The following is a 14,348-nucleotide window of genomic DNA, read 5'->3' as shown; positions in this document are numbered from 1 at the left end:
ATTCTTCAAAAACAGCTGATCCAGAATTGTTCAACTTAAATGTTTTATAATCTCAATGTGGGTTTTCCTTAGTTAATTTTAATACATTCATTCGTTTGTACGCAATTTTATTAAGCTTAATTGATTCGTTACGTTTATAAATGTACTTTAACGATTTGGTTTAATGAATAAAAAATTCCACAGCCTGTAAGAGTGTAAGTATTTAATACACAAGTGTTTCAATTTACATAAATAAGACCCGTTTTTAGGCATTTATCTGTACAGGAAAAAACGTACTTTACCTAATCATATATTTGTATTGCTTTTATCAGTATTTACTTATTGTTATCTTGGAGAAATAGGTTATTTACACGAATATTGATACCAACTCCGCCACATCAAGATGCCTCAAAGAAATTATCTGGTAAAAGCAATAATTTGTGTAGAAAATATATAAAAGTCGTTTTTTTTAGACTGCTATAGAGACATTGAACCGGTACCAAACGGCCAGACCCGGCCATGGTAGCTTACAGCCCAAATATAATAAATTAGAAGCTATGGCGAAATATCTGAACAGGTATGCTCACTCTTTCCGACGATTGTACAGTTACGACTTGATTTTTGAAGGTGTGGAATATCTCTGGAAAAACTGGACGATCTTTCTGTTATTCATGTAACAGGCACGCACGGTAAAGGCAGTACATGTTTCTATTGCGAGAGCGTGCTTCTTAGTCACGGTTACAACACTGGATTTTATTCGTCGCCGCATCTTTTGGAGGTTAGAGAACGGATTAGAATCGGTGGTAAACCGCTCTCGAAAAGTGCATTTTCTGAGCATTTCTGGACTGTCTACGACATGCTGGATGGACAGAAGGAAGATGAAAACGACATGCCGTTGTACTTCCCATTCCTGACGATTCTTGCGTTTCACATATTTTTGAAGAGCAAAATCGACGTGGCGATAGTGGAAGTGGGGATCGGCGGGGAGTACGATAGCACGAACGTCATAAGGTAATTTTTACATGTCGATTTAACACAAACTTCATATTACTTAAAAATATAGGACGCCGATAGCGGTCGGTATCGCTCCGATATCCATCGACCATACTGCTATATTAGGGGCGACGGAAGAGTCCATCGCTTGGCACAAGGGGGGTATCATGAAACCTGGCGGTGTCGCTTTCAGCGTTATCCAGAGTGAAGGCATTTTAAACGTTCTTGAGGAACGCAGCAAAGAACGAGGCGTAATAAATCGTATTTTGTAAAATTTATAGTTTGATACGAACAAACATTTCAGTGTCCCTTGAAAATATTGAGGAAATGTTTGTGTACGGCAGACGTTGGATCCAGAATACCTGTGCATGTCAAAGAGACGGTTGCGACGCTGGCCATAGCTTTGAGCGAGGCTATCGTGAAGAAAAGTGAGTATCGGCCTACAAAAAACGTGCAAATGTTAGGAATTTACTCGAGTTCTGAATTTTGTGCAATTTTTCGATACTTTAACCGTGATTTTTAGGATGTGACAAAGATCCAAATGAATCGAGACACTTCTCGTTGGAAATGGCGATCAGATCTATTGAAAACGCCTGTTGGCCTGGCCGATACGACATTAGAGAAATAGGCAACGTCCGGTAACTAGAATTTGTCGTTTCGTAACTTTAATTAGGGGATATCAATATCAATTTTCGATATTTCAGGTTCTTTTTAGACGGGGCCCACACCCAAATCAGTATTAAAACCACAGCAGAGTGGTTTTCGGGAGAAACAAAGGATTCTCCTCACCCGAAAGTCCTGGTGTTTAACCTGACCGGCAAGAGAGACTCCGAGGTTTTCCTCGCAGAATTGTTGATATGCGAATTTGACGTAGCGATTTTTATACCAAACGTCGGATGTGAAAAGGACACGGCAGGTAAAAAGTTAATTAATCCGTTATGGGGTAGGGTTAGACGGTTCAGTTAAAAGTGATCTTAACTACTAAGATCACTTAGGACCAGGAAAGGAAAGCTCCTACTGGTTTTAACCTCGAAATGTGTTAGGATATCGTAAATAAACAACTTTTATCTGTGTTCCAGATACAGCCAACTTTAAACTAACCACCGAAACACAGCTCACCCTCTGCGTGGAATACAGCGAGAAGTGGTTGGGATTGCAAAGACGATACGGGAAAAAACCCAGCGTGGTTAAAGTTTTCCCGTCGTTTGCCAAAGTCTTGCAGTTCTTGGGGAAAACGGACCGGTGTGACGTTTTGGTTACTGGATCTTTGTATCTGGTCGGCGCTGCCCTTAGCGTGCTAGACCCTTCGCTCAAGGGTTCTCTGACCGATGAATAATGTCGAGAGTGTTAATGTTTATACGGGGTGTCCTAATATTCCGTGTACATCGAATTATCACATTTCTTCTGGGCTAACCATTGCGATTAGAATGAGAAGTAGCAGTATTATTGTTAATAAAAAAATTGCAGAAAATGATAATTTCCAATTAATTATGCAAAGCCCATTAGAAATACAAAATAAAACACGAAAGAAAAACTTTTTTTACGCAATTTTAACACCCTCTGTATAATATTGGACACCCAGTACGACCAAAGAAATTAATTATCAAAACTGACAGTATTTTTAAAAAGTTTTATCGATTATCGAAATAGTCTACACTGCATCGACTTTAGTATTATGTTAAGTACCTAAACGCATTCTTAATTTGTAATTTTTCAATCATGTTGATGTAATTTGATCAAGTACTAAAATGTGATAAATATTTTTGTATATTTATATCCCATGTATCATAAAATATATCTTTATACAGTAGATATCTCTATTTCCTAAAACCTAAAACTGAAACAGTTCAAAAAGAACATAGATCGGGATTAGTGGTGTAGAGGAAAAAAACTATGTTTAATTAACTAAAAGACGAATAAAAATGATGAAAGCTGTATGGAAAATTATTTATTTTACTTTATTTTCCTTTTAAAATACATAAACTGCTTTATTTCATATGATTTACTTTGCAGATGTAAAGTCCCTGGGTGATCTAGGGACTTTATATGTGTAAAGTCCCTAGACTGATAAAGTACCGCAATCCAGCGAAATTTTCTAGCAAAACCTCCATTGCCAACTTGATAATATAAGGATTAATATATTCAACAAATAAAATGTATTTTTAATTTGTACATTTTAAGTCGAAATACAGGAAAAAATAAGCTTTTGATGGTTTAGTTGTCAATAAGATCTAAATTTAGAAAATATATTTAAAAATATACTTAATTTACTTTACATTCCTTTTAAAATGTACAAAATGCTTTTTTTCATGCGATATAGTGGCACAGCTTGACACCTGTAAAGTCCCTGGTTGATGTAGGGACTTTACATGTGTAAAGTCCCTAGACTGATAACATGCGGCTATCATCCGCCATTTTAGGACAAACTTTCTATTGGTTGGTTTTAGAGATTTTGCCCCGTTGCAAACTTTAAAACATACATTTTACATCAAAATACCGAAAACGATTAAATTTGGATAATTGTTTTATATAAATAATACTTACATTCAAATATGTATCTAAAACGTATCCTGCTATTTAATAATAGCAGAATAGGGACTTTACAATGTAAAGTCCCTAGATTGATAAAATACTGCAATCAAAGGCCATTTTGCAGCAAAATTCATATAGTTAACTTTATAATAAAAGGATCATGTGGAAGGTCATGAATATAATAATTTAATTTGTACATTTTAAATTAAAATACGGGAATAAAATTTTGATTTTATATAAAAACACCTAAATTTAAAAAATAAGTAATAGCAGAATATTTAAGAATATTTTTATTTTGTTTGTATTCATTTTAAAATTACAAATCGCTTTCTTTCCTGTGATATACCTTCACGATTTCGCATGTGTAAAGTTTCCGGTTGATTTAGGGACTTCACATGTGTAAAGTCACTAGATTGATGAAGTACCGCGACCAGCCGCCATTGTGGGGCAAAATTCCTATTGCCAACCTTACAATATAATACTCCATATATTTTTATAGAAGCTACAAAATATACTTAAAACGTCAAACGCAAAATCACATTTGTCAAACCACCATTTCGGAGCAAAATATGGACAATCGGTGGCAGAACTTGCTTGGCCTAGGGACTTTATACATGAACTTGATATGACACCGCGTATTGGTAATTATCGCAATTACAAGGTTTATAATTGAATTTATTGATGGTGAGTAGCAACCCAAATGGCGGCTGATTGCAGTGCAAGACCTGGATGAAACGTCATCTATAGTTTACTTGGCACTCGACACAGCGCCATCTATGGATAATTATTGTTATTAAAGGTTTGTAACTGAAATGATAGACGGCGCTTACAAATAACTACGTTTCCCAGTTCAAACCGTCATAATCCAAGCTTTTGTCACCACTAACTGATTATTTTCGTAAAAATTAATGAAAAATATCCCCACGCAAGATGAACGTTTTGCAAGCTAAAGAAATCAAGTGCCCTCGCGACAGTTCCCGACGAACTGGTCGAACACCTCCACCCTCTTTTCGGCGCACTCCCCCTCGAAGTCGAACTCGCAGTCGAACATCCCCTCGTCGCGATCGAAGAACTCGCAATCGTCGTCCTTGCCGAGGCAGATGTTGTGGATGACGCAAGCGGCCTCGATGCACTTGACTATGAACGGTATCTCTTTGTTCTCGAAGTGGTTGAGACGCTGGAACCTCTCCTTGAGCTTGCCGAAGGCGTCGCGGACCAAGCGGCAGGCCCGGCCCAGGTACCGGTTGAATTCCTCGTGCTCGGGGTTCAGCTGGTCCGAGGTTGAGAACGGGGTTACCAGCCACTGGTAAGTGGGGTAGGAGGTGCCCCCTGGAAAGGGTTTTACGGTTTTGTAGCGTGCTCCTCGACAGACTGGAGTCTGCGGGTGTAATAACGGCACAGAAATAAACAAATAAGAGTACACTTCATGGGAAATAATGCAGCGTCATCTAACGGTGTCCTGGACTATTTTCGGTGCAGAAATTATAGATGGCGCCATCGTCGGAGATACATTTATTGTTGGATAAATCCATCTGTTTTTTACGCTCATATTAAGTGGCATTAATTTGGTTCAATGTTTGTTATTTAACGAAAGATCATTTAATTCAACATACAATTCGATAAATATGGCAAATTGGTAATTGGTTTTTAATGTAAGAATTTTTTATCAACTTAAATTTACCGCCTAATACATTACACACGCGCCATCTATTAACAGTTTTCTGAGCTTGAGCGCATAGTTCCAGTCTAGAACAATAGATGGCTCCGGCAGTCGCATTTTAGCATCGACTATAATTCACACAGAAAGATAACCTCTCATTTGTTTTCTCTGTGGTAGAACTTACCTACTAAGAAATAACCGTCCATAACTTCGTCGCCTTTTGAGGGTATGGAGGATCTCTCCAAAATTTGATACGCCTCTAGCGAGCCTTCACTTATGTATAGGTCGATAAAGTTCCGTTTACTCCCTACAACGCCTAAAACAGAACAGTTTAGGGAACGAAGTTCCTTGAAGCTTATAAGGAAGATAACAAGGTGTTTTAGTCGTTAGTCGCCATGAACATGAAATAATTCAAATATGACAAAAGCTTTCTTTAAAATTAGACTGAACACCAAGGATTTTATTATCGTGCCTTTGTTGTACATGCTCTATTATTCAAAATCCCGATTAATGGGGACATTTTTTGCTAGAAATATTTCAAATCTTGTATTATGTTGAGTTGGCAACACCAGCGACAGCCAATAGTAGCGGCTCGTCGCCTAACTGTAAATTGACACAAATATCTCGTTCTATCGACGAATTGTGAAGCTAAAAAAGTTTATGTCCAAGGAAAACATGGAATTGATTGTATAATTAGTTTTCGCTGCTGCAAATCTTGTTTCAGTGTTTTAACTCTTAGCTCGGTATATGACGGTTTTTAGGTCCGAATTCTTGACACATGCACCGATTGACGTGAAATTTTAACAGTAGGTAGAAAATTGATCAAGAAACAAAAGTTACATAGTGCCGATGTGTGCTTTCACCTTGGGGGTGAATGCCACCCCTTCTCGGGAATGGCAATGAAGACACCCATTTTAACCGCAAAAATCAATAGATTCTAAGCAAAAAATGGTCTATAACGTTTTTTCTAAAAATTAATATTTTCCAAGTTATTTTCGATTGAAAATGTTGATTTTTCATCTAAAGCAGGGCATGTTTTTCAACCATTTTTGATAAATAACTCGAAAACCTTGTGTTTTATCGAAAAACCTATATAGAGGAAAAATAAAGCTCTTGAAATAATGAATCGATTCATTTTTTGTTGATTACCGTAGATGTAATAATAACCGAGTTATCACTCTCTAAAAGTGATTGTTTATTTTTCGGTAAGTAAGATCGATCCTTTAAAATAATGGCGAAAGAACTAATTTTTCGAAGAAAATGAATAAAACCTTTTTTAAAGTGCTTGGAAAGACCTTTAAAATGCTTTTTGAAAAAATTTCGTAGCTCAAAAACTCGCAGAGTTATGTTGAAAATAAAATGGTCATCTCATTCTTTCGGAGAAAAAATCAACAATAAAATCGATGGCTGCACCATAAAAATAGAAACTAAGCGTAATCCATGCACAGTTGACTTTATTTAGGTACTAATAATAGGCTCTGCAAGTTTGACCGGTTTAGAATGCCTAAATTTAAAAAAAATTTGAAATAATGAAAAAAAAATTTTAATTTTTAAAAAAAATTTCCTTTTTTTCGAAATAACTCAAAAACTAAACAAGATATGTAAAAAATGCAAGAGGTTAAAATTAAAGGTCTTTTTATTAGTAATATTTTTGTTCTCTTTCAATTTTTCTGTACAGCAAAAGTTAACTGAGATATTACGTTTTTTAGTTTGCATTTGCGTATAAGGACCACATTCTTTGAGCCCTTAAAACCTAAAACTCTCGAAAACGAAGAGTTCAAGACCCTTCAACTATAGAGGTTGATTTGTAGCTCTTGCAATTCCCTCCAAATTGCTTTTTGGAGTGATGAAAAATATTAAAAATTAAAAAAGTTATCGTGAAAAAACGAATTGTATTATTCAGTGAAAATTGTCGGATCGTGTAAATGGCTTAATTTCCGATAGTTTCCGAGGCGTAATACACGCACAAACACACACAAATCAAAAATTATTATTCAAAACATAAAAAAATGCTTATTCTATCGACATAACGCCTAAATCTATGGTATTTACGTTTTTTGCAAGAAGGGGTAGTTTTCACCCCCTAAAAACAATAAGCACGCATTATGGATATGTGGGTGTGTCAAGAATTCAGAGGTAATACCCTATTTTTACCGTTGTATACTGGACTATCGCGCAAATTACGTCAACTGGCGCTCTAATTTGAAAACGTTTAAAAATCAAACGAATTACAAATAAAATGTACTTGTTACCTTGTACGGCGATACTGTGATAGTTCTTCTTGTTATTATATTTCTCGGGTTCCTCTTTCGGCCTCAGAATTTTTATGTGCGACACCCCGATAGCCCCGATTATCCCCGAAATCTTGCTCGTATTATGGAAAACCTCGGACTCATTCTCATATCGCTCCTTTTCTGGCCACTCGATAAAATCTGCCAACTTCGACGACAAAGTTCGACAACCTACAAACAATTCGACATCAGAATCCGATTAAATTACAGACGATTCAACTCACCGACTTTAACGATATTGTGGACGCAACTCTGAGTGATTTTAAATCGTTCGGAGATCTGCTTGAAGGTCTCCTTGTTACCTAAGTACCACAACAGCACGTAAGCGGCTTTCACCGGGGTTATCTTCTCCCAACCGCCCTTATGGTCGCTGCAGAAGTCATCGTATATCAACTCTGAAAGGATTCAGACGCTGCGTCTATATCCCTTACAAGTATCTCACTACGTACCTGTGACCGTGTCGCATGTGGCTTTGCTCACTCGGAAGTTGTTTTTAAAGTCGCTGTCGTCGAACAGGGGTACGCTTATCTCCGCGAAACCCTCCACCCGCGGTCTTTTCAGTTTTAATTTTTCGACGTCATTGTCCGAGTCGTCGGAGCAGCAGCACTCCTCTTCCGATTCGCTGCTGCTGCTGCTCGCTAGCAAGTGATAGTCCTCGCCAAAGTCGGCGGAATAGAGGAACGCCTCCTAAAAGGAAATAAAGTTGTCTATTTTATGTCCGCGTGAGTAATTTTGTACTTACGATCGCTAGTTTATCCATTTGCTTCTTATAATATTTCAAATAAACAGAATTGTTTACGTTTATCGTTCAGAAAATTTGAGGTTGTAGTTGAAACGTACCCATCTCGTCTTCTTCTTCTTAATCTGTCATAAAACAAAGCGAAGCGAATTTTCGCGATGTCGTTGTTAACCATAGTTTTATAATGAATCCTGGAATCGAAATTTAAGCCTGCCGAATTTAAAAACAGACGCATTGTTCACACGTAAGTCTAGTAGTATTCTAGTTCGACAATTTCAATATATGTAAAATAGAATTGGGAAAATAAAACAACGAATTCCAAATACAATTTCATATATATTGCATGTTAACACAAGTGTGGTACAATTATTATAATAATTACCTATTTATGTACAATCGCCTAACCTAGTATGGTTATATTTGTAAACTTACCGCAGGAAATTACGCTACGAATGCATCGTGATATACATGTCAGAGTGATTGTATTTACTTTAACATTAAGCTAAGTAATTTTATGTACAAATCTTACATAATAAAGCTACGTTCAATACGACCTACAATTAAATAGTATTATATCAGCAAAACCTTTATTAATGTTTAGGGGTTATATTTATAACTTTTTCAGTAATCCTCGTGCGTAAGAGTTCGACGACTGCATTGTTCATAATTAAAATTATTTACAAGACTCTCCGGACGAATCATAGATGGTGCTATCTTTACACCACCAATTTTATAAGTGGCAGAACCTTTTTTGCGATCAGCAGAAGGAAAACAGATGTTTCTTTTCCCGACTTCTCTCCGGAAAGGCGACATTGAAGCCTTGTTTACACTAAAATATTTATCTGTTTATCAAACAAATCGAGAGCTGAATGTTAAGCTTTCATTTTGGGACAGAGGGGTGCCTAGAAACGATGAGAAAATTTAGGAGGTGACGGTACAGGATCTTACGGCACTTTTTCAAGAGATACGTAACCTCATAACCTCAAAGTAATTTTTTTTAATTGTTTTGTTATAACCTTTTTCACTTGAGCGACTTTTTTGGGGATCGGTACAATTTGGAGACAAACTGATTTTGATTATTTTATTATTTTGCCTGTCTCTACACTATTATTGCCAATATAATCGAAATTATTCAATATCCGCCACACACTGAACATAAAAATTAGGTTATGTAATAAAAATACCCGGTACGGCAGCTGTAAGAGTCAATTTCTTTTATGCGTTTAACTCTCCATGTCTTTTACACCGACATAAACACCAGCCGACCAAAATAGTTTTATAAACGCTATATTTCATGCTTCAAACAATTTTTAAATTTCTTTAGGTGTAGCGACCCGTACGAACGCTTAACAGACACTAAACATGCACTAAACGGAACACGGGTCATGGTCCATGATGTGAACGGCGCAATAATGACAAAATGGCCGCTTTGAGGTTATGTAAGTACGTTAATAGGAAAAAAAATTTGTGAAGTTTTGTACCATTACTTTTACGACTAGAATCACTCACTAAATTTTGTTTGCTCACGATTCCCGCACCCCTTTATGGGAAAACCTTGAAATTCGCTTAGTCATCGCAAAACTTGATAGTTATTAACGATTTAAAACGCCTCGTACGAATAAAACGAGAGGCGACACCGGATCCGATCAAATCAAATCGCAATTCGCCTTACGACCCACGAAAAATGTATTTCTTAGAACCTTAAAGTACCGCCTACGTGAAAACCTTAAAACCCTCGCCCCATTTCCTCCGACGTGAACCGGTTACCTCCGAGGAGCCACGCCGCGTCCGAAACGGAACGGAGCCCGTCACAACTCGTCGGAAATAACCGATTCGTTGATTTCTCATACGCTCCGCACGAATAGGGGATACTAAGGTTTGAACTTCACCAGCGGTATGTTCTTGGACTGGAGGCACTTGTCGCAGACCCACTCGGCGTACACCTCCGCCGTCAGCAGCTGGAAGGCCGCCTCCGTCAAGCCGGTGCAACCTCTGAAAACCCACCAAAATCAGACAAGATTGGTACTTCCTTAATATTTTTTACGTACAATTTAATAAAAAATCATAATACCGTCACATGAACTTTTTTGTATTATACCTCAAGCTCTGTGACCCGCAGAAGCCCTTCGAACAACATAAACAAACCCACGAGCTAAACGGTAAAATCGCAAAAGGGAATGTTAAACAGCAATTGTGATGCTATGGTGGCATTTTGTTCACATTCCCCGTACACCAATACCGCAAGAATTAATTCAGCACTACTGTAAATGTGTAGTTTACTGTTTGAAACTGAAATCACTATTCAAGGTGTCAAGTACATAACACGTGACATTTTTTGAGAATTAAGTGAAAGCCCATTGGCAGATCAAGTAATACAAAACATTTCCTTTATTGAGCAAAGATGTAACGTTAGAAAAAGCCACAGAAATAATAGTGTCATGAGCATATTGCATTGCTGGTGCAATATACCGTTTTGAATAGGGAAATAAGTAATTTATATACGATACAAAGTGAGTAGGCCCTAAAACTGACCCTTGTGGTACTCCGTAATAAAAAAGAGGAAAGTAGCCAGTTAGATTACTTTCGAGCTGTCAAAAACCCTTTGTACGTCTATCGACAACATTCTTAAGGCAGCTTTGGATCGAATAGAATTTAACGGTGTGTTGTTAATATGGTATCTGCTGTTCGAAACCGTTCGATTTCCCTTAAAAACTTTAAGAAAAGATATGGCAGTGGCGGCTCGTTGGGGTGGGCAGGGTGATTTCAGAAAAATAAAAGAAAAATGTGTATACATATACCAAAGTAATTTGACCTAATTCTTATAAAATTAAATCTAAACTGCATTATCTCCTTTGAAACTCCCGCTACCAAATTTTAAAATTATAATTTAATCATGATCTCAGCAGGAACCAACATTACATTCGGGCTGGCCCATAGCCGCTGAACTGAGCGACGCTGTCCCTTGCCTGCTTATACGTACCTATGACTAGAGTAATCGGAAACGTAAGTCGTTTACCAATTCCGAATATTTGCGCCACGCCGGGCAAACCCAGCTAAGGCTTTTCGCCAGCGAATGGAAATACACGTATATTTATTTGCTGTAATTTTGTTCTTTAAATGAATTTTTAAACATTAGAACAATTTTTCCCTGGAGAAAGGTATTCCAGAAAACAAATTTTAATAAATGAAATAATAAACCGTTTTATAATAATGTGTAAATCGAGTTAAAAATAAATATTTACGGTGCTATGTTGAATATTCTGTGATAATGATAATTATAATTATTAATTTTTTTTTAACTCGTTGCTGTTAAACTAAATTAAGAATGATTGCGGAGAAATTTTCAATGTTTTAATAGATTCGAGTTTGTAAATCCAATACTTATTTTTTCTTCAAATAATAAAGAAACTGTTAGATATAAAAAAAAACGTTTGTTTCACTTAATACATTTTTTGAATTTCAATCAGCTTTTTAATAAATTATAATATGAGTATACATAAATTGCCTTACGCACCGAAAGCCGTATATTCCTCGAGTACTTACGTATCATCTTGCGATTTGTCATTGTCATTTGTTTATGTTTAACCTATAATTGTAGTGGTGGTTTAGGCAAGTTTTTATTGTTTAATAGTTTGGAGTAAAGCAAAATAGCAAGTGAAATTCGCGAATTGGTGAGTAGCAATGTTAATGTATTGTTAATTTTTTTATTAGATAAAAAATTTAGTACGTTGACTTTCGATGATAAATTATTTATTTCAAAATTAAAACCTACGTCTGACATGAAAAATTTAACAAATAAAAACAATTGCGGAAGTAACGGATCATTTAGTAAAAATTGGTACAATAAATATGAGTGGTTAACAGGCAGTGAAAGCAAAACCAAATTATATTGCTGGAATTGCTTACTATGTAATGAAAAAAGTAAAACACCGTGGAACTATCTAGGATATTCAGATCTGAAACATATTAATGAATCCTTAAAAAAAAAACAAGAGCAATCGAATTAGCATACATATTCATCATTAATATAGAAAATAAATTAGTAAGCGAGTAGAGTGCAATTATTCCTATATGATATTAAGTTACGTGAGAAAAAAAATATTTTGCCCACTCATCTCAAAAAACCAGGAGCCGCCGCTGAGATATGGCATGACATTTGGAAGGTTTTAAGATCTGTACCATTCTGCAACAACTTGACAGATTATTGATGTTATGTTAAACTTTACCTAAAACGAGAAGTATCAAACTAATAATAATTTCAAGCAAATACCAAAAATTTGCAAAAGAAAACACACTCAATAATATCATTTATAAAGATGCTAAAAAGCAGTGGCCCTAAGTGCGTGCCTTGTGGCACAACCAACTTGGATACAAAATTGTCTCTCCGAGAGTTTTATTTTGATCCAGTCTAGAAGAGGACCACACCGAAGTCTCTACATTTCATAACCGCCGGGTCCTGTAAAAACGTCACTCACCTGTGAAACCAGAAGTTGCAGCCGCTCTCGCAGAGGATGGCCTGGTCGTTGTCGTGCACTTCCTTGTGGCACACCCCGCAGGGGTAGATGGGGGGCGCGTTGGGGTTCTGCGAGTTGAACACCATCGGCTGATCCACGGGGTACACTTTACCGGCCGATACCGGCATCGGCTTGGAGTACATGTTGTTCATGGGGGACATGATGAAGTTGTTGTTCATCGGGGGACCTTGAAACGTACAATATCGATGTTTCTTGGGCATACCGTTCAAAACGTCTAATCTTACCTATGGGACCGTTAGGCGTAGACATGGGCATGTTTCCGGGTCCTCCGGGGCCGCCGTGAGGCCCGTGGGGAGGGTGCGGCCCGTGTGGTCCGTGTCCGGGGTGCGGGCCACCCATCGGGGGCCCGTTCATGGGACTATTCATGGCGCCGCCATTCATGGGTCCGGAGTGTCCCATCGGGCTGCCCATGGGGCCGCCACTGCCCGGTCCGGGCCCCGTCAGGGGACCCATTGTGGCGATCGGGCTGTGCATTGGCGGACCTGCAAAAATATTTCCAGGTGAAGAAATATACTTTTTAAAACACCATTCCCGGAAATTACTAAGAAAACTCACCGGTCATGTTCATGTTGGGCCCCATAGGCCCGCCGGGGCCGGGACCGTTGGGGCTGGGCATCATGTGGGGCGGGCCGTGACCCGGACCAGGCCCGGGGCCCATGTGGCTCATCCTGGGCCCGTTCATCATCATGGGATTGTTCATCTGATGAGCGTTGGGGCTGTGCATCATGGGGGAGCCCATGCCCATGGGCGGGTTGGGGCACATCGGCCGGTACATCATGTTGCCCGCCATCACCATGTTGGGGCCGGGACCTGAGATTGTGCGGAATTTTTAAATCGCGTTTGGAAAAATCGAAGAGTGGCCTTCAATTGTTTTGTTGTCAAACACAAGGGATGCTTTTAATTTGTGGGGACTGTTGACGAAATGCAGCCATAGCATCTCATTTATACGCGAAAAAATTATCATTAACAAATCACACCGCAATTGCTCGTTAAAATAGAAATTGAAATTGCTTTTGAATAAAAAACGAGTTTTCAATTATTTGTTTCAAGAAAAAAATCTTTAACATCATAAAAACAAAATTACGTTTAAATTTTGTGACTTTAGAATGACTGTTTATTAAATTCGTAGCAAATTGACCCCCAAACACAGAATTTTTGACAAAGAACTTAAAATTAAAAACCTACAAAATGGTACAGCCACCCTACTTTTTTTTTAAAAAAACACCAAAAAAAAAGTCGACCATCTATAAACAAGCAACTATTACTACATTACCTCCCATTCCCATCGGGGGCCCGCCGGGGTTCCTCGCCATAGTGTTAACGCTGTTGACATTACTGGGGCAGTCGTCGAACGGATTAGATGCCACGATGGTGTCCCCGTAGCCGGAAAGAGGGGGCGGCAGCAAGTCCTGAACGTTAGGGGGAGGTTGGATGGGCGCTTGAGTATTTTTCCTCCTCTTCTTGGTGGTCGGGGCTGCCGGCATGTCGGGGCCCAAGTTTGGCACGTTCAGCCGGAAAGGGGGCATGTGAGACATCTTCGATCAATGTAACGATGACACTTCACATTCAAGCCAATCACTTATAGTATTAATCTAGTTTTTTTTCTATTAATTAACACA

General features: G+C 38.1%; 3 protein-coding genes across 4 annotated transcripts; 1 reads left to right on the top strand and 2 right to left on the bottom strand.

Annotated features, from left to right (window-relative positions):
* Positions 1-28: 28 nt before the first annotated feature.
* Positions 29-2,782, top strand: LOC108912377 (folylpolyglutamate synthase, mitochondrial-like). Of its 2 annotated transcripts, XM_018717578.1 has the most exons (9): positions 29-194; positions 249-403; positions 453-556; positions 607-990; positions 1,043-1,223; positions 1,277-1,400; positions 1,496-1,610; positions 1,677-1,888; positions 2,052-2,782. In XM_018717578.1, the coding sequence occupies exons 2-9, from the start codon at positions 383-385 to the stop codon at positions 2,306-2,308; spliced, it is 1,398 nt and encodes a 465-aa protein (XP_018573094.1). In that variant the 5' UTR covers positions 29-194; positions 249-382; the 3' UTR covers positions 2,309-2,782. The 2 variants fall into 2 exon arrangements, with proteins under 2 accessions (XP_018573094.1, XP_018573095.1); XM_018717579.1 differs by lacking the exon at positions 249-403.
* A 997-nt stretch (positions 2,783-3,779) lies between these two features.
* LOC108912378 (protein ANTAGONIST OF LIKE HETEROCHROMATIN PROTEIN 1-like) lies at positions 3,780-8,289 on the bottom strand. Its single transcript, XM_018717580.1, has 6 exons — positions 8,198-8,289; positions 7,905-8,142; positions 7,680-7,850; positions 7,417-7,626; positions 5,349-5,480; positions 3,780-4,833 (listed from the first exon to the last, which is right to left on the bottom strand). Exons 1-6 carry the CDS (start codon positions 8,213-8,215, stop codon positions 4,460-4,462), a joined length of 1,143 nt encoding a protein of 380 aa, XP_018573096.1. The 5' UTR covers positions 8,216-8,289; the 3' UTR covers positions 3,780-4,459.
* A 228-nt stretch (positions 8,290-8,517) lies between these two features.
* LOC108912379 (protein pygopus) lies at positions 8,518-14,274 on the bottom strand. The gene is made up of 5 exons (XM_018717581.1): positions 14,003-14,274; positions 13,285-13,539; positions 12,954-13,211; positions 12,670-12,895; positions 8,518-10,186 (listed from the first exon to the last, which is right to left on the bottom strand). Exons 1-5 carry the CDS (start codon positions 14,262-14,264, stop codon positions 10,066-10,068), a joined length of 1,122 nt encoding a protein of 373 aa, XP_018573097.1. The 5' UTR covers positions 14,265-14,274; the 3' UTR covers positions 8,518-10,065.
* Between the last annotated feature and the right edge of the window lie 74 nt (positions 14,275-14,348).

This window comes from Anoplophora glabripennis, unplaced genomic scaffold (genome assembly GCF_000390285.2).
Source record: "Anoplophora glabripennis isolate ALB-LARVAE unplaced genomic scaffold, Agla_2.0 scaffold987, whole genome shotgun sequence".
Classification (NCBI taxonomy): Eukaryota; Metazoa; Arthropoda; class Insecta; order Coleoptera; family Cerambycidae; genus Anoplophora; species Anoplophora glabripennis.
This window is presented reverse-complemented; position numbering and strand designations above follow the sequence as displayed.

Bases quoted from the DNA above. Each gene is read 5' to 3' on its own strand.
- LOC108912379 (XM_018717581.1), bottom strand. From the start codon at position 14,264: ATGTCTCACATGCCCCCTTTCCGGCTGAACGTGCCAAACTTGGGCCCC. The intron at 12,896-12,953 runs GTAAGATTAGAC...GTACGTTTCAAG, and splicing joins TACGCCTAACGGTCCCATAG to GTCCCCCGATGAACAACAAC. The intron at 10,187-12,669 runs GTGAGTGACGTT...GTGGGTTTTCAG, and splicing joins TGCAACTTCTGGTTTCACAG to AGGTTGCACCGGCTTGACGG.
- LOC108912377 (XM_018717578.1), top strand. From the start codon at position 383: ATGCCTCAAAGAAATTATCTG. The intron at 404-452 runs GTAAAAGCAATA...CGTTTTTTTTAG, and splicing joins TGCCTCAAAGAAATTATCTG to ACTGCTATAGAGACATTGAA. The intron at 557-606 runs GTATGCTCACTC...TGATTTTTGAAG, and splicing joins ATGGCGAAATATCTGAACAG to GTGTGGAATATCTCTGGAAA.
- LOC108912378 (XM_018717580.1), bottom strand. The intron at 5,481-7,416 runs GTAACAAGTACA...GTTCTGTTTTAG, and splicing joins TCACAGTATCGCCGTACAAG to GCGTTGTAGGGAGTAAACGG. The intron at 4,834-5,348 runs GTAAGTTCTACC...AACCCTTTCCAG, and splicing joins GGACGGTTATTTCTTAGTAG to GGGGCACCTCCTACCCCACT.